At 41.4% G+C, this 18919-nt stretch overlaps 1 protein-coding gene across 15 annotated transcripts in view; it reads right to left on the minus strand.

The window, feature by feature from the left end:
* Positions 1-1392: 1392 nt before the first annotated feature.
* Positions 1393-18919, minus strand: part of HMBOX1 (homeobox containing 1) — a 104474-nt gene continuing 86947 nt past the window's right edge. For 2 of the 15 annotated variants that reach the window (XM_035322857.1, XM_035322863.1), the window contains exons 7-11: positions 14250-14332; positions 11966-12061; positions 10179-10273; positions 9836-9967; positions 1393-6518 (exon numbers count right to left, since the gene is read on the minus strand). In XM_035322857.1, the coding sequence (XP_035178748.1) occupies positions 6381-6518; positions 9836-9967; positions 10179-10273; positions 11966-12061; positions 14250-14332 (544 nt within the window). In that variant the 3' untranslated portion in view covers positions 1393-6380. Of the gene's footprint in view, positions 6519-9100; positions 9182-9835; positions 9968-10178; positions 10274-11965; positions 12062-14249; positions 14333-18919 lie in introns of all 15 variants that reach the window. The other 13 variants (XM_035322873.1, XM_035322868.1, XM_035322867.1 and 10 more) reach the window with 13 other exon arrangements.

Genomic DNA, 18919 nt, shown 5'->3' on the forward strand with positions numbered 1-18919 from the left:
TGCCATCTCTAGAATGCCTTGTTATATGTGCAATATCTTTAATTGGACAGTTCAAAGCCTATAAATTAGAAAACACTCGCAGAAACTAAAATGAAGGGTTTGGGGCTACGCCTTCCAGCTTGCCAAATGCCCATTGGCCAGTAACCAACTCAAGGTCCTGAGAAAAAATCCCAGCTGCAAAAAGCCCCAAGAGGGGAAAATTTGTTTTGAAATTTCTCTGCAACTCTTCTTAAAAACCGCAAGGTACTTTTGGCCAGGCCACCAACCTTCCCTTCCAAGAAGTCACAGTGAAAATGCCAGACTCCAGGAACTTCCATTCAATTAGCCAGTATCGTGATACAAAGCCGGTTACTCCTACTAAGAGGCATTAATACACGCACGCACAATCTACAGCTGTCTAATAAGAAGAGGCATATGTTAGGTCACTGACACAGAGCACATTTTTTCAAGACCAATCTTGCCAACAAAAATTCTTGCCAAATGCCAAATGCTACACTAAACTCAAGATTATTGCCTACAAGCTTAAGATTTCGCTCCAAAGAATATTACCAAGTCAAGTAACTTCAAAGAGTGCAAGAGCTACTTGGGTGGGAAGCCCTGTCTAAAATAGAAGCAAAGTGTATTTTGACATAAAAAAGTAGAATTTGCTGGTAATTATCCAACGAACTTGAAAAAAAGCTGATGAACTCTGGGGAATGAGGGCTACACAGTGATGTAGCTGGGGTAGGAGGAGGAACAGAAAACCTATGGTAAGAAAATCATCTGAAATGAGGAGAATTCTAGGGATAAATGGGAAAAAATAAATATTGGGAAAAAAAAAAAAAGAAAAAAAATATATCCACAGTTTGCCCACAGTACTTTGGGTAAAATCTATCTCTGAATCTTAGTAATTTACAGAGAAACGTGTGAATCTAGCTTTGCAACAGAGTTGAAATTGCACACAGTGAAACAAAATCCTGCATTAAATCCGTTGGGGGCAGCATTTTTGAGTTTTGAAAACTCTTATACCAATTTTGCTGGTTTTATCTATGTGAAAAATAAAGAACCTTCTCCTTATGAAATCCTGTTACAACCACCACACGTCTCTGCGTGACTCAATGACCCAGGTGAAAAGCCAGCATGATGCTTTCATTTTACTTCTTTGCAAGCAGCAACTCATTGTGAAGAAAAACTGTTACACCACGTAGGGGAACTGAAAATCTTGAACTCATCTCCATGTTCCTCTGCACCTTAAAGGCAGAAGTCATGCTTGGGATAATGATTCCATGCTGTTCCATATTGGCAAACACCATCATGAGTTCTTTTCAAAACAACATCTAAATCAGACCTAAAATCTGCCTAGTAGAGTATATTTTTTTTTGTTCTTTTTTTTTTTTTCTTTTTTTTTTTTTTCCTAACAGTGGCCAACAGCAAACACTTAAGGAAATAACATGAGGCTCTAAGTGTAGAAGATCTAACCTACCATACCAGATCTTCCGAAAATCACCGTTTAAAGATCTACTGAACCAAAAATTTCTAGCTTATCATAGTAGTCACCAGTGGGCTTAAGTTAAATCATTTTTTTCCACTAATATGTTCAGCTATGTGAAAATTTTCAAGTCTACACTCACAGCAGCAAGACAATGAAAAATCCTCTCAAAGGCAAGAAGGAACCTGCAGCGCAAGTGTTACGAAAACATGGAGAACTTACCAGTTTGATGTAAGCCAATGAAACAAACAAAATCATTAAAATATCCCTGAAGAACTGTGTAAACAGAGCAAATAATTAATGACATTTATTACTTGATTTATGACTTGATTAGAACCTGTAGCCAGACCCTGCAAATAAAGCTCATCTCTATTAGAATACATGAGATAACTTTTTATGAATAGGCAAAATAAACAAAAATAAGAATTAAAAAAAACAACAAGCTAACAGAATTTCATTAAACAAGTGAACACATATGGATTAAACTCCTTGACCTGAGCAGGCTTACACAGTCATAGAATAAATTTGGGCAGAAGAGACCTGGAAGTCTCTAATCCAATCCCCAATCTTGTCCAGTTGAGTTTTGAATATCCCCAAGGATGTGGTTTCCACTGCCTTTCTGGGCCACTGGTCTAGCACTCTCAGTGTGAAAATATTTCTCTTTATACTTATCTGGGATTCTCCTGATTGCAAACTGAACACACTGTCCCTAATATTTTTGCTACGTGCCTCTGTCATCTCTAAAACTACCCATTAAGACAGCTGAAGAGCAAAAGAAGATCTCCCAAGACCAGCGTGAAAAAAAAAAAAAAAAGCTCCCTCAACACTCATTACGTGACCTGTTCTCTGGCCCTCATATCTCAGCAGCCCTACGATGGACTCACTCCTGTCCAAAACTGGACACGACACTCCAGATGTGCTCTCCCAAGTGATGAACAGAAGGGCCTAATGAATTTCCTTGACCTGCTGACAGCTCTTCCTAATGAGAGTCCTTAATTGCTGCAAAGGCACGCTGCTGACTCACGACCAACTTGTTCATGTCCAACGTATGAGTAATGGGATCATGCTGTACCAATATCTGTGCTGATAGTGTATTAGATGGCTCTACAACTCTAGGGCATCAATGGATAATATGTCTGCTTGCTCCTATTTTTTTTGTCGTCGTTATTTTTTTCCAACTCATCCTGCTTTTTTAAGTATCTGGGATCTCATACTTCAGGAAAAAGACATGGAGAATTCAAAACAAAACCAAAAAAAGAAGTAGAGGTAGAAATCGTTGTTTTAAGAAGACTGTTAGAGACAACTCAAGTATAAGGACTTTTATCGGCCACAAAATAACAGCCAAAATTTACCCTACAAAGTTAAAAGCAATCTGTGCCCATCACAGAAAAGAAGCATCTTGAAAGATTTCTTCTCTATTCACAGAACAAAAAGGTAGATCTAGCCTGCCACCAGATCCATTCCAAGGGAATCCACGTGAGAACGAACTGCAGTAATTCTTGGTTGGCTACAACAAACTGCCAGTGAATTGCAATGCTACAAAACAAACAGACAAAATACTAAACAGGCTCAGTTATCAAGAAAATCCAAATCCAGAATGACAAAGACAACTTCCCATACTACAGCAGAAAACCTAGAACATAGTCTAAACCCCGGGATGCTTCCTCCACCAGTTCTCCCAATTACTCTAGCTCTAATCTAGGAGCAGTTCTCCTGAAATCATCACACCAGCATCTGTTCCATTTAGGCTAATTCACGTCAAACCAGAAAGTATTTAGTCAACTGCAAATTGTCCGTTATGAGCTTTCAGAATAAAAGAAACAGGCTGCCGTAAGCATCCTGATGTCTTACTCTTTCCTCGTACCTTTTGCAGACAGGTGCAAACCAAGGTGAAAAAAACGAAACATGCCATGGAAGTCTTTTAAATTTTTTTTTTTTTTAGGACAACTGATTGCCTAATTAAGTCATTTGTTATTTCCTCTGGCGAGAAGATGCTGGGAGAGAGCAGCAAACTGATATTTACCTGGAAGCCACAGACAAGGAGAACCTGGCAATCTCCAATTGTTCACAAGTGGTTTATCTGTTTAACCTTCACACTGGATATCGATGCATGATGAGACCAGCAGCTACCTGACACTGACAGACAGAATTAAGGCCAGATTACTCTACATCAGATGGTACAGACATACAGTTTTACTGGTTTTACTTTGATCCTGCATCACATGGACCAACAATCAGGACATGGATGTTTTAGTACTATTTTTATTCTTTCCTATTGCTTTAAAAAGGCAGTGCTTGAAACAATGACTTTTTTTTTTAAGATGCTATAGTAAGCAATATTTCTTTTAAAATTGCAGCTGTCCAACAGTTTGAGTCTGTTCTTTTTAAAATGAAACAGCCAGAACAAATGGTGGTGGCAATCCCAACATAAAGAGGCCATCGATTATTAAAATCTCCTTACTATAAATCGTGGATGTTGCTTGTCAGCTTGGTGTGTGACTGTAGTATGAATAAGAAGGTAAAATTCCACTAAGGCTATAGTTTGCTCAATCATTCTGCTGTGCAAAAAAATAGAAAGAAAAGCTCTCCTCACGTCCTTCCACTCCTTAGTACCAAAACATTCATACGCGCGCTAAGTAAAAAACTGCAATGGTGCAATGGTAGCTGATCCAATTCTTTTTTTTCCTGAGTCTGCCCTGATGCTACTTACGAATTTGCCTACTCAAGAACTGCAATAAAACAGAAAAAGACGGCTTCATTCTGCTTCAGTGATCTATACCTAAGGAAAGCACATAAATTTTCCAATGAAATCCATAAATGAAAGACGAGGCCAAGCTCTACCTATTTATCTTCGAAGTTGCAGAGACAAAGAGGTGCCAACTCTGTGCCCTCTGAAAGCACAAAATCTCCTCCACACTTACCTAAGCATTTTTTTGCGAGATTAACAGATGTAAAGATGATCTAGTTAGCCTACACCTTGAAGGGGTTTAGGCTGCCTAAAAACCTGCTGAGGAACCACATTTTAGGAATTCACAATGCTATCGGAGAGTTATGCATGAGGAAGGGAGGGAGGATGAGAACAAACCAAGTAATTGCAACTTCCCTTCATCCCCTCCACCTTCAGAAGTGGATGAGAGAAGAAGGAAGACCATCCTTCAAAATTAAGCTCTTTTCCCCTCTTAAGCTATTCCCACGTAAACGTAAAAAATGGAATGTTGTGGAAACACTATGCAAGTTTTTATATATCTATATAGAAAAATTTACATCTTTTTTTTTTTTTTTTTTCTTTTTTAAACTTAACACAGTCCTGCCCGTCTCTAACACTTCCCGTGCTGTTTCCATTGAAATGTTTCCTCTTACCGGCAGCAACATATCATTTTATCAGGATGCCAGGAGATCATTTCCACACAATGCCAGCAGATGTAATTTTCTTAGATGCACACACAGTTCATCATTTAGATACTAGATGACAAGGTGATCGCAGGGTGACTCTGTAATGCAAGTTTGCTGTTTGGCATTTTGAATTCTCAAATGATAAAAAAAAGACTTATCAAATATAAATATCTTTAAGAAAAAAGTAACAAAAGTGCTACATATGATCAAGGAAAACAATTCCATTAGTTTCTGCTACTTAAAGTAGGTTTGCTTTACAAATATTACCACATCCATTATCAGTATGGCTTCCAATTATTAATTAAATTGCTCGTAGCAGTATAGCTTTCTCACATCTTAACAAGGACAGAGTAAAGAGAACACAAAACATTCACACCCCATTTCTCAGGTAAGAGATCCTCCTGCCTTTAAGCAAATACAAAAGTTCATATTTAGGAGAATATTTACGCTATGATGGTTAACTAGCAAAGGTCAGATGCAAAAGTTCTCCAATAACCCTTCAGGCTAGTTGGGGTGTAGGCATTAATTACACAGACGTGTAAAAATTCACTCACCCATGTCATGACCTTAATACCTTCCTGGAAAACATTGCTTTTGAAAGTGGCAAAGTGGAGAGGGGAGTAGGGCGGGGACAGAAAAGGTGAGAGGGAGAATAAAACGTGAACTTGTTAGTGACAGATCAATAGAGTCTAGACCTCTTCTGAGCAGGCACTGCTAGCCATGCCAAATAATGAATAGTGGTTTTGAGGAGTGGACTGTTGTCCATTAGACATTCAGCTCATTTTTCATATGATCCCAGGCTGGGCTTCAATCATGGTCCCAGAGGCAGAAGGCAGTACTTATCCACTAAGCCACGCAGCTTGTGAGAGCAGAGGATGTCTGTGTTGAATATGTGAACATCAACCAAAATATGTGAATGTGTTTCCAATGGACATTCTCAGCACAGCACCCAAAAGTATATCAAGTCACTGTATGACCAGTGAGGCACAGCTTATTGCAGCTGGAAATCATTTATTCCCATGCTGAAGTGGGGTTTCTAGTGTTCTTTTTACTCTCTGTTGATAATCCCAATCTGGTGTCCATCGACCCTGTGCCACTACCTCAGCTTGCATCCTTTCAGTCTCAGAGAAGGAAAAGCATACAGACTATTTTTACACAATCTCTAAGGGTATCCAAGATTTTAAGTGTAGCCTAAGACTTGTAATTGAGGACTGTCTAAAATACCTGGAAGCACTTTGAATGCTAAGACAGAGCAGCAAGATTTTTCTAGCCACTGGGGCTGGGAGAGGGAGGTTGGTTGGTTGATTGATTATTTATTGGGAATTAATACTGAGAGAGTATATGCAAAGGCTGAGGGCACCATGCCATCTTCACAGAACAAGACCCTAACAGCTAACTGACGTACAAGAAACTGCAAAGTTATACTGTAAGAACACATATTAAGGACCGAGGAAAGTCTGCTAAGGTGCTACGTCTAAAACTAAGTTACTTCTCGCTCTGACCCTCCCCCTTCTTCGTATCAGTCGTCGTCTAGAGCCTCTGTCTTGATCTCGTTGGCTCCTTGCCGGGCCAATGCCAAGATGGTGTGGTTTACCGCTGCCATTTCCACGGCTAACGAGATGGGGTCTTGGTGGTCACTATGGCTAGTGCTGTCATCCTGCGCGGGCGGAAACGAGAAAAGAGAAGCGTGGTTACTCCACAAGCAGAAAACCAGCAGGAAAAAAGCTAGGGTAGAAATAACGGGCTAGGGGCAGCAAACTGCACGTTTTGTTGCAGGGGTACAATGTGAAAGGAATTCACACGATTGACTTAGGACTGATTTCCCTCACTGTGCAGACAAAGGTAAGCAGGGCATGGAGTGGTGCACCCGATTTTCGAGAAATAAATCTAAGGCGAGGGGTGGGAGGGGAGAATATTCGGAGAAAAATACTAAATTATGAAGATAAAAGTGATATACAACATATGTCAGGAAACCAAACTAAGGTAGAAACCATTACCCACTGCACAAGTTCATGCTATGCTTACGTTCTGACTACTGCATACAGTTCTGGTCATCCCGTTTAAAGAGGAGACGGTAGAACTAGAAAAGGCAGCGAGAGTGGCAACCAAGAGGAACAGAGGCGTGGGGTGGCTCCCTTACAAGGAGGGAATAAATAGACCTAGGTTCCTCAGTTTGGAAAAGAAATGGCTGGTGGTTGATATGGTAAATGCTTATTACAAAAAATCAGTAAATAGGGACCAATTGTTCACTACTTCTGACGATCTAACACGCAAGGGTGCTCACTGAAATGATGAGATAATATATTCCAGAGCAGCGACAGGAAGCAGCTCTTCACTTATCACAGATCGGTTGTAGGATTTACTGATTTTTAGATTAGCCAAAGGTAAAAATGGCTTTAAAAAGTGGGGTTAGATAAGTTCACGGAAAATTTGCCTACTGGTAACTACCAAAAAGGAAGTGGATACGCTGCCTGGCTCAGGAAGCCTCTCCAAACTACTGCCTTCCAGAGCCTGGAAGCTACTATAATAAAATCAGTCTATAATTGTCCTGTTCTTTAAAAATACTTTTTCCTGAAATACTGCTACCGACCTCACTCGGAGATAGGAAACAAACCTAGCCTAGCCTTTGGTCTGAGGCGGTGTCCCATGAAGAAACTGAATTCACACAGGAATTGGGAAAAAGATGCTGAAAACCTCGTGGACAGGTAAGGAAAACAGTGCAAGGATTTCAGGGGACCAGAACTACCATAATTCAAGCATCTGGGTGAACATCCTGCCATATTCACCAGTCCACTGAACTGAGTGCCATGTATTTCTGCAAGCAAAACTAACACAGGGGAAGCTGATGCTACAGGACTGCAGTGAAACTTTTAAAATCAAGGAAAAAGAACGGTTAACTTCCATGGGTACATAATGGCCATAGATTATCAAGCCAAAAGTCTGACTTCTAGCATAATTTTTATGTGAAGTGGGCACGTTTCTCAGTCTAGATCAGAAATAGAGCTTGGTTTAAAATATTAGGAATGAGAACGAGCAATATTCAAAACTAATTTCAGCTGTGAAATAAATTCATCTGGGACGTTGGGCAAAATCGTGGTGTTTTCCTCTCTTGAAAACGAGGCACTAGTAGTCAACACGCAGCGATTTTGCCATTATTATTTTCACAGAAAGGAAATGATAAACATTTATCAGTCTTCCAACAGCCGTTAAGCGATGAACACACCAAATTTAAATTCTAAAATGTGCGTTACACGTTTTTAAATTAAGATGACAGGTGGCAAATGCTGAGGGAGACAGAAGAGACGGGATTCGGTAAAATCCTAAATTATTTAAAGGAATGCATTCATTTCCAACAAATATAGGGCAAACATTGGGATGTCATCTCAGTAATCTTTACCACGGTAAGAAATACTCAGTTTCAGAAGTCCTAGCCACTTCATTAATGTTTGGATGAACTTTGTATTTTGAAGTTTACTAGAGTTTAAGTGCTACAGATTTTATGGTTTTAACAGCTACGGGATGTTAAATGGTCATCAGGAGAGCTTGCCATTTAATCTGCTTCGCTGCAAATGCTTAATTATACTTCGTAGAGGAACCCAGCTAGGTTAGTGAGAAACGTAAGTTTTAAGGACTCTAAACTAAGATGTTGAAATATCAATATCCAATTTATTTCTGTTTTCAAAGCATTTTGGATAACACACAAATAAAAATATGGTTTGGGCGTCTAGGTAACTTCATCTCAGTATCCAGTTCCTGGATCTGATCGATAAGGAACTAACTGCACTCGACAGCAGTTTCAAAATATTTTCTAACAGTCACAGAGCTGACTCTCATCATCTAGAGCTAGCAAGGCTGGTTCCACCAAATCTACTGGTGATGATCTATTAAGGTCCTCTTAATACCCATCAAAGCCGAGCGGCCGGGAACACCTCTGCCAGATATCTGTCGTGCTGGGCCACAGCCAAGGCTGCTGGGGACTCGTTCCAGGACACTCTGTTGTTACTACACTCCACCAGTAGCCCTTGTAGAGGGAGACGCATCTATTTCTCCCAAATGAGTCAATTAAAACACAATCTGCCCACCCCAGGTGTTGGGCGTAGCACGGAACGGAGCTAATATCAAAGCCAGAAGCAAGTAAATGAACTGTTCAACAAGTCCAGTGGCGCCAAGCACACACATCCCTGATGGGTTTGGGCTAACACTGACACCTGAGGGAAAATTGGGAAGGGGATGCAATACCTGTCAGGAAGGTGTGTGAAGGAAGGGTCACCAACTTTAGGGTAGGTGAGGGCTCAGAGTGCGGGAAGGGGTATTCTTTTGCTAGAGAATTTAAAAAAGAAGTTGCTGTCAAGGGTTAAAAATAACCAAGAAAAATAGAGAATAGGCAAGAGTTAAAATGCAAAAAAGAAAAAAAAAATAAAGACAGATAATATGTAAACAATCCAAATAGTGGCACATTTGTTGCAGAACAATAGGAAGCAGGTATGGGGCCAAATAAAGCTTTAGTTCATCACATCCCTTACCCCCCACCCTTCCCCCTTTGTCTGTCAGCGTCTTAGGGACTGATCCTGGGCCACTCCTGAAGGGTGCTCCCACAGACAAGCACAGGGAGCTCAGCACCTCACGGGAGGGTGCTCAGTACCCTGTGGCAAGGTTGACAAAAGGGCTTGGAAAGCGTACCGGGCAGGGGCTTACTGGTGCACGTGTCTGGGTGCCAGATAAGCAACTCACACCAGCTGTTAACACAAGCTATAACGAAGACATTTCTTGCAGAAAGAAAGAAAAGGTGAGAGAGGAACACACATGCCTAGTTTTGCAGGGAAGCATGTTGGTGCCTGGTATATTGGAGCAATTGTTAAAGACCTGCACATCCTTTCTGGAGGGTGGATAACTAGCACGGTGCCAGGGGGAAGGAGAGCTCAAGTTATGCATGGTGCACTGGGTGAGTTAACACTCTCCTAACATTTTTCATACATTGCGTGTGGCGTGAATGGTGTAACTTGCTTGTTTGGAGCAGATCCTCCTGTCTTCTTCTACCTTCTCTGCTTCTCTGCCTCCCTCTGAACATCTTCCCTCCTCCTCCCCATTGCGTACTTGCCAAGTGTCCTGTTGTATGACAACAAATCCGTGTGGGTGAATACTGGTTGCTCAACACATTCAAACAGGGGAGCTGTGCTCTTCCACTTTCCCCATTACAATTACAGCAAAGCAAAACAAGAACAAGAGACATCTGATTTGCACGAGGCAGAGAGCCTCCTTCATGTGTCACGAGAACTCTCCCACGTTTGGGGACGCGCGGTTGAGGCACGAGGCTTACCTGCTCTGAATAGTCATTGCCATCAACGTCGTCGCTGTTGGAATGACCTCCCGGACTCTGTACATCTATTCCATGGCTCTCCAGGATTGCTGCTTCTTCGAAAAAAGCAAATGGATCCCTAATTTATCTGATGCATTAGAGTAATTAAAAGTAACTATTTTTTTTTTCAAGAAGTTAGAACAACTGGAAGAACAGAGTTAGTTCTTAGCCTCTTCCTCTTCACTCTCCAGTATTTGGGAAGGTAGCACATGTACAGATACTGGTTTGCCTGAAATCCTTCCCTGCCAACTAACAGACTTGTTTGCGAGTAAGAATCCTTGTTTTCCAGCCAGTCCTATTAGAAATTAGCTTAATTTCTAATGCACTGGAGTGGCAAAGGCATTCCCTGTAGATCTTCCCACATAGTTTGGACTGGCAGGACTTGAGGGGGGCGGGGAGTGTCTGAAAATAGATGGAGAAATTTTTAAAAGCACTTAAGGGATTTAAAAACAACACATCTTCATCTTCCAGCAGGATCCATGCATCTAAAGCTCCCTTTAGTTCTTTCCAATCTCTTTCCAACCCTCCTCCCCATACAGTACAGATAACATACAGTACACACAAAGCTCCAGTTCCACCCATCTTTGACCACCTTGGCTTTGTTCCCCCCCCCCCCACTTCGACAGGTTTCATTTAAAAAAAATCAAATTTAGATCAAGTTTCAGTACTACACCAAATGCTGCAGAAAGAACAACTCCAGCAAAAAGCCGCAGCCAGCAAGAAGGCATAACACACTTGACATTTGCAAAAAAAATACTAATTAACAACAGGCAGATACGGATCTGCGCTCGTCTACACCTTGCAAGCTCCGTTCTGCACAGCACCTCCGCGCGTGCATGAAATTTTGCACACCCTGCAGAAGTTTGCCGAGCCTTGGCTGCTAATGTGAGCTTATTTTCATTAGAGTGCCTCGTGCTTAGCCGCATTAGGTCTACTTAGAAGTTCAGAGCAGCTTCTAATTTCCTTACGATGAGGTATTCGAGCAAAGAACCCGCAGGGCTAGCTCTGTGAAGTGACTTGTGTTTTATCCTGATCATCAAGCAAAAATGATGACTTTGTTCCAGCCGCTTGTCACCGTGCAACCCCATGGAAAGCACTAAGGAGCACAGGTATAACCAGAATAAAAAGCTGGCTTGGTCCTAGTGGCTGTACTGAGCTGTAAAACGACTCATCTGGACTCTTAGATCCCTGTGGGGTCTCAGGGATGGCAGTAAGAAAGACAACCCCACGTTTTGGCTGAAAAAACAAGTGCATTTCAGTGGCACGCAGACACAAGGAAACTTACAACCCCATAAAAGCTCCTCACAACAACCGCTTCTCATTTCAACGGCACACCAAGGTTCTGAACTCGCAATAGTCTCCATTTCCCTTATTTCCCATGCAGATATTTTCAGGTTTTATTTCAGATTTTATTTGGGGATACCCCAAGGAGCCTGAGCATGGGGAAATACGATTCTCTTTCCGCTAGCAAAATGCTTCTTTTGGTTTTTAAAACCAGTCTTACGGTAAAACTTCGTAACTGCCTCATTCTTCCTGCACTGATGGTGGAATTTCATAAATTAAATTCCTACCCGTACCTGAGAAAAAAATCTGGAACAGCGAGACTTCTTTTTTAAAAAATGATTCCACATTTCTCTTCAGACCGTTGGAACCTCTAGTATCGTCATGAATACAACCTTACATAATTTCCATCTCTCCTGAGCAAGTCTATGTACTGAACCTTGAAAGCAGGCTCTCTGATACATTACCGATATTGGCTCGTCTCTTGATTTCCTTTCTTCTGTTGGCAAACCAGTTGTACACTTTAAGGGAGGTAACTCGCTCCAAATCCGATAACTTTTTTCCTATGGAAGTAACAGGGGAAAAAAATAATAGAAGATTGTGCTCACCGGGTTCCGGAGACAGGCAAACTACCCCTACCCATCTGATAAACTCCTGAAACACAGGCAGCACTGACAAGTTATTATAACAGAGTGAAGAGAATTTTATGCAAACCAGACTGCCGTGCCCAGACGCTATGGTAATAAATGCCAAATATCTCTCTAAAAACAAAGTAGCCTTTCTTCTGTTTTTAAAATCTGAAGTAGGGGAATTTCTTTGCAGCTTCAATCACCCAGATCCAGCGCCGTGGGAGAAGAGAGGGCTGCTTTTCTAGTTCAAGCACAAAACTGAGATTCAAAAAAACTCCAATTCAATTCACAGCCCTGCCACAAATCGCACACCCTTGGGCTAATTTTCTTGCTATGTGCCGCGAGGGTACAGTTCAATGACGTGTTTTCCTCGGCAGCAGCAAACCGAAGGAAGGAATTTTGCCCCCCTCCCTTGATCTGCTTTCCTTCTTCTCCACCAGCCGCTGCTATCGTGCTCCCGCAGCACTAATCACAGCCTCTCGATTCTGCCAGGACGCCTTCTATCTTTTGGGAGAAGAGGCTGGGGGATGCTGGAAACCAGATCACTCGAGTGTTACACTTAAACCAGCAGAAATCCCATCCGCCACCGCCACCCAGCTACAGCAAACAGTCCCTTTTCTTGATCATCAGCATAAAAATGGAAGACAGGAGAGATCCAGCATTGCAGGGACATGATGGAAACTGGCCCTAACACTATTTAAGGTGTTCAGGATAAGATCTTCAGTGCTCTGCAGCCTGCACAGGGATGAGGCCCCCACCGTGTGCTTCAGACTTTCTCAAAGTTTATTTATTCAGTCTACAAAAGTCATCTAATTGCAGCAATCAGCATCTGCAAACTTCAACAAGTAAGGAGAGATGAAACGAGTGAAAGAAAGAAAATTCTGGAAATAGATACCTATGCTGCTCCCTAATGCTGTGTATCAGTACCACTCGATATTTTACCCATCCTGAGACACACCTTTTAAGCACCTTCAAAGTTGTTAAACCCACCGGTGGCACTGCTAGCACTAAAATCCTGAACTCTTTGGTCCTCTAACCACTAGATCCTTCTGCTTCCACCATGAGAAGACAAGAGGAAACACAAATTTTGCAACAAAGGAAATTCTGACTAGGTTATTAGGATAATGTATTTTGCCATCAGAGCTCTCAGCATTGGAACAGGGTGCCAGAGAGGTGGGAAAAACTCTGGTTTTGGAGCTATTCAAAACTGAATGAGGCAAAGCCACCAAGCAACCTATTCTAAAATACTCCTCATTGACCAGATTATCACTTTCAACCTAAACTTCTCTATGGTTCTGTGCTATTCTGTGACTGCCTCAGTGTTCTGGAGTCATACTTAGCTTTGTTTTGCATTCGTTTTTATTCTGGTTATATAAAATCTAAATATATCCAAAGAAGTTCTGAAAACTATGCAAATCTTTGGTAAAACTCAACAAGGGCAGGTGTGTCCTGAGCGTGGGCTCACTGAACATTGATGCTCCTCTCCTAAGTACGACTTCTCAAGGAACAGGGAAAATGCAACTTACTGACCCAAATATGAGGTCCTCCATTAACACACAAATTCTAACATGAGAGCCCTGTCTAAAAATTATGAAGAACACTGAAAGATAGGAAAGCTGTGTTCTTTAGTCCTCCGAGGACCTGCTGCATGATCTCCACCAAGCCTCAGCCTGCAAACCTAAGATTTCCCATCTGTAACACAGAGCCAGTAAAACCCACTTTGGTGGAGTGCAATGAAATTCTCAGATCACTGCTAAGTGCTTGTACAAGTACTTAGAAATACCTGACCTTAAAGGATGAAAGCCTTTCAGAACATGCTTGTTTTCGTAGCAATGCTGTATAAATGGAATGTTCAGATGCACGACTTGTATTTCATATCTCAACTGGTGGGAATTTAAAGTTTCAGACACAGGCATTTAGGGCTGAAAATTGCATTGACTTTCATGTTCATCCAAGTATGGCAGCTACACAAGCCAGGGAATGCTTGAGAAGAAACCTACAAGTAGCTGAGAACCCTAAATTGTTAGTAATAGCCATAAAATGAGATTTGCTGAATTTAGCAGGAGATGGTGAAATCTAATTGCAGTTGCCTTTGGAAAAGACACCATGATCAGCTCCTCACCTGGCTTTTGTATAACTGCATTACAGGCGTTTGCAATTTCTTCTCTCTTTGCCTCGTCAGGATATTGATTCTCATTGAAGTAACTGCAAGGAGGGGGAAGAAAAAAGTTTTTTTTCAGAAATCAGAGCATGAATGCTCCAAAGCAGCTTCGCTAGAAGGTTTTGTCAACTGCTAGCTTATGCATCACTCTCACACAGATAATACAGAGGCGGTAAATTTTATGTCAACCTTTATACGCATATGGTAGTGTCTGCATACGCTCATACCCACTCTTTGGAAACTTCCCAAATGCCTCGGATAATTGAATGTTATCTCAGCATTTGCAGCATCACCTCAGCATTCGGAATATCATAGGAGGAGATACAACGAAGGAGGCAACGCTACGAGCATCGGAGTTACGACTGTCAACCGAAGCATCGTGTTACAAGACCTCGTAGGCCATGCCTCTGCCTTTTTCATTACCATTGGCTTCTTTTTTTCCCCTTCACACCCCAAGCTCAGGCAGCGTCCTACAAATGAAAGAGCCGTTGTTTGTTTTGATCACTGGGTTAATATATACACACATATACATATATACCAATATATATGACACACAAACGCACAGAAGTATTGTGGATTTAGACAGATGTTGTTAATATTGCACAGACAAAACTACACGGTAATACGGTAAGATTTCTAGTCTTTTTTGTTAAATCGCAATGAAAATAAAATAGCTCTACCCCAAAACAACATACTCTGACTATAGCATATTTTACCGGTATTTTTCTGAATAATTGTGATTTTGTTGTACTTTACATGCAGTAAACATGCTATAAAAGTTAAATGAAGTAAAAGAAAAACCAGTTTAAGTGCTTTAAAAATTTTAATGAACTGATTTACATTCTACAGATCTTATCAGATCCGCATTAAAAACACCAAACAGAGTCCTGTTTACTTCAATGGACCCCGATAAGCAAGCCGCAGGCAGGGTCTACTCCATTTTTCTGTAGATTGTCCGTAATACATAATCCCGAGAATTCTTTGATCGACTCTGATCAGCAGCAGGTTCAGATGTTGGACAGCTGCTCTTGTAGTATTAGCTGCATGGTTGGACTTTATGATCTTGAAGGTCCTTTCCTACCTAAATGATTCTGTGGTTTTCCTTTAACTGTAGACCTTTTGCTAGTAGGAGAGTTAGGCATTATTAGGCATTTATTATTTCCCATGGTCGTATTTCTCCTCTGGTGGATCTGCCCCAGCACAGTCCCTCTCTGTGGAGCAACTGGTTCTTTCCAACCTTCCTTTGAATAAGTGCTGCTAATGCAGATCCCACTCTTTCACTCCCAGCTTAGAACCATCCACTGGAAATACAAATTTTGGATGTTGGGTTTGAATTCTACGTACTACTGCTTCATCCTGTTGTTCCCAGCGTTATTTTCAGCTACAGCTATGCCCACAGATGCACTGCTACTTCCAAGCTGCTCTTCATTGACTAAGAGAAATCACACATTAGCCCAGCTAGTCGCACTGTTAATGTACTTGCACCTGATTTGGCAGCTTGGAGAGCAAATGAAACCACAGAAACAGCTCCATTTCCATCAAATGAAGGGCAGGCTATGTCTATACTACTAATTTGGGCTTTGGAGGCAATCATATTTACAAATAAACATCTACGTCTTCCCCAGACCTCGCAGAGTTGCTTTTATGAAGTAGGTCCTGAGAGACTGCCCAGAACTGTAATTCCCACTAGGCTTCAACCTCCCCTGAAAAACGGCTGAGATTTTGCCATTAGATGTGAAGAAGACACCTGGTTACACTTAGGTTACTGAAAGCTTTTGAGAGCACTTTCATCTCTGGCACTGCAGGAACATTCCCTGCCCCAGAGACTTTCTTCTCACCCCAGCAATACCCCCAAGTCCTTGGGCATGGCATTTTAAAAAGTATATTCTTTCCTCTTTCAGGTATCATCCTTTCTATCATTATATCCTTTATAGTGATATATGCACCCATGTAAACTTGCAAAAATTTCCTGCTTAAAGGTGTGATGTTCAGCAGAAAGCATTTCTGGAGAAGGGAAAGTTGGAAAACAGCCTAGAAAATGCTTTTTCTTGTCGTTAGTGCAATTGTCTCATGACTGTGTCTCAGCATCCCACCTACAAAATAGAGAACTCCCCTCTCTGCCCACAGACGAGAACCATTTCCTCTTCTGAGTGCCATGAAATAAAGGAAAGTCAGGGCTATTATTTATATGACTATATCATGTGCACTGGAGTTGTGGTCAGGACTCCAAGTCATCACTATGTGTACAAGAATTAACTCAGCAAATTTAGCTATTTTATGGATTCCCTTTGCCAAACATTATTTCCTTTGTTTATGGATACTCGTCAGAAGTCGAGAACAAACACCACGCAACAAAATGCCATAAAATTGTACAAAGTGATGGATCTATACGATGAAGTACGAAAACCAAAGGTTAAAACTCTGGTATCGCGTGCCATTATGGATCTAGATGGTCTGGGGTCACAGAGATGCTAGACAATGCCCAACTTGACTGAAGAAATGACAGAAGATACAAAATTCAAGAAACGGCGTACATCTGAACTGCCCATCCTTATGCTGATGCAAGAAACAGGCACCAATTAATCAAGACAAGACAACGCAAGAGCCACGAGTTGACCTTTTTCTTGGCGTGTAGTTAAACACTAGGCTTTTAGCAAGCCACTGAGTGCCACACACTTTGGCTGGCACAAACAAGAAAAAGGTCACCTTTAATTATTAATAACACAACTTAGGGCAGGATTACAATTCTCTGAGATAACATGAAATCTCTTTGCGGTGGAGCTAACTTTCTGAACTGGACAATGAATGAGACGTCTTAAGGCAAATGAGGAAGTTTTCTTTGTGCATTTCGACCATTTTTGTGACTGAGAAAAACTCTCCATTGAAACAGTAATTCATATCTACACACATGAAGACAGAATAAACTAAAAGTGTTTTCATTTTGATGGAAAAATGTATTTTGATGCAATCTTCTTAAGCATTTTCTTTAAATATCTTTAAAATGTAAATACCTGACAGCTTCTACAAGAAAGTTGATCCCTGTTTGAAAATCTGGAACTGTTTTCATCCTCATAACATGCTTTATGAAATAATACTAAAAAATTGAGAAGTTTCCAGGCAGCTCCCCTGGTAAACACTCTTTCTTGAAGACCAGAAAGCTAAGGAGGTTTCAGAGGGGAGCTGGAAGGGAACTACCTGAACAGGTAAATTTTGTTTCTGTAGTTGGCACAGTGATCTTAGTACCTTCCTCTCCTTCCACCAACTGGCTTATTCCTCATCCCTGTTCATGACATGCCTCCTCCTGCCCTCATGCACTGAAGCTTCCTATGGACTTGTCCAACCCTCAACTTATTCTCCCCCAGAAAGTACCTGCCCCTGGGTTTCTCCTGAAAAAAAATCTTCCCTATCTCCGTATTTTGCTTTTAATGGAGATTCTCGGCTGTTTTTATCAGAGATCACACTCAGGAATTCTGTTTTAAAGGATAAGGTCTCGTAGCTACAAGTGACTGAAAACGTTACACGACTGCAACTCTAAGAGCTGATTTTCATCATCAGCCTCCAAATTTAATATGCACATTCTCCTACCACATCATGTTTCTCTCCCTTCACTTATTTTGAGATCTTAATAGGATTTGTAGGTGACATGCCATGACACAAACCATATTTAAAGCATACCCAATGTTTCTGGGAAGTAGCTAAGAATAGCTGGGTTTTCAAGACAGAGAAACCAATAGAAAAAAAATAAGACTTCATCACTGATTAGGTTGGTTTGCTCATGTAGAAGTCATGAACACATTGTGAATTTTGGGAGTCCAGTTCCTCTTGCAAACCGCAGGTGAATTAATCTGCCTCCAGCTCTTTTTCTAATCAGTCAGCTGCATTCCTGCGGGAGACAGGGAAAGAACTCGGGACGTCTGAATTCCTCTTCACAGCTACAAACCACAGGCTGTTCACAAACCTGAAAGTTCCTGAAAACTACAGATGAAAAATATGAAGCGGTATGAACTTCAAAGGAAAAAAAATGAAAAATAGCAGGCACAAGTAAATCCTACAAAGGCATCCTGCTTTCTAGACAAAGGGCAGCTGTCAACTGAATACCTTCAATGAAGAAACCAAATGATCTCTTTTGCAGAAAATGACAGTGGAGGATTAAAATGAAAAGTGGCCAAATAATTTACATGAGATGAGAATCCATATGATGGTAAAGAATGTAGATATCCTTGAAGCAGTTTCATTTCAATAACACTGAAGCCTAGAAAAATTGCAGATTCAGAGAAACCCTCTTTCTTTCAGGGATAATGTGCTTAGGACAATGACAGAGAGAGAATCCATCTCAGCCCCGGGCTCTGTAATGGAAGTTAACGCAATTCCTCCCCTCTTTACCAAGGTGCCCCTATCTGAATTCCTGCAACAGTTGCCAATCTTCTTTGCTGGGCTGTACGGTTTCTGTTATCCGGGCTGAGATATCAGATGCATTAAGCAATGCTTCGGCAGTGTTCCTGATAATCCACAGTGGAAGTTTTGCTGCTCCCTGTCAGCTGCCAGGGACGTGTCTGAAACAAGCCAAGCTGCAGAGCAGCCGAGGGATGGCTGGATTCAGGGGCTGCATGTTGGGTATCAGCAGATAAAAA

The sequence above is a fragment of the Oxyura jamaicensis genome, chromosome 3 (assembly GCF_011077185.1).
Source record: "Oxyura jamaicensis isolate SHBP4307 breed ruddy duck chromosome 3, BPBGC_Ojam_1.0, whole genome shotgun sequence".
NCBI classification, from domain to species: Eukaryota; Metazoa; Chordata; class Aves; order Anseriformes; family Anatidae; genus Oxyura; species Oxyura jamaicensis.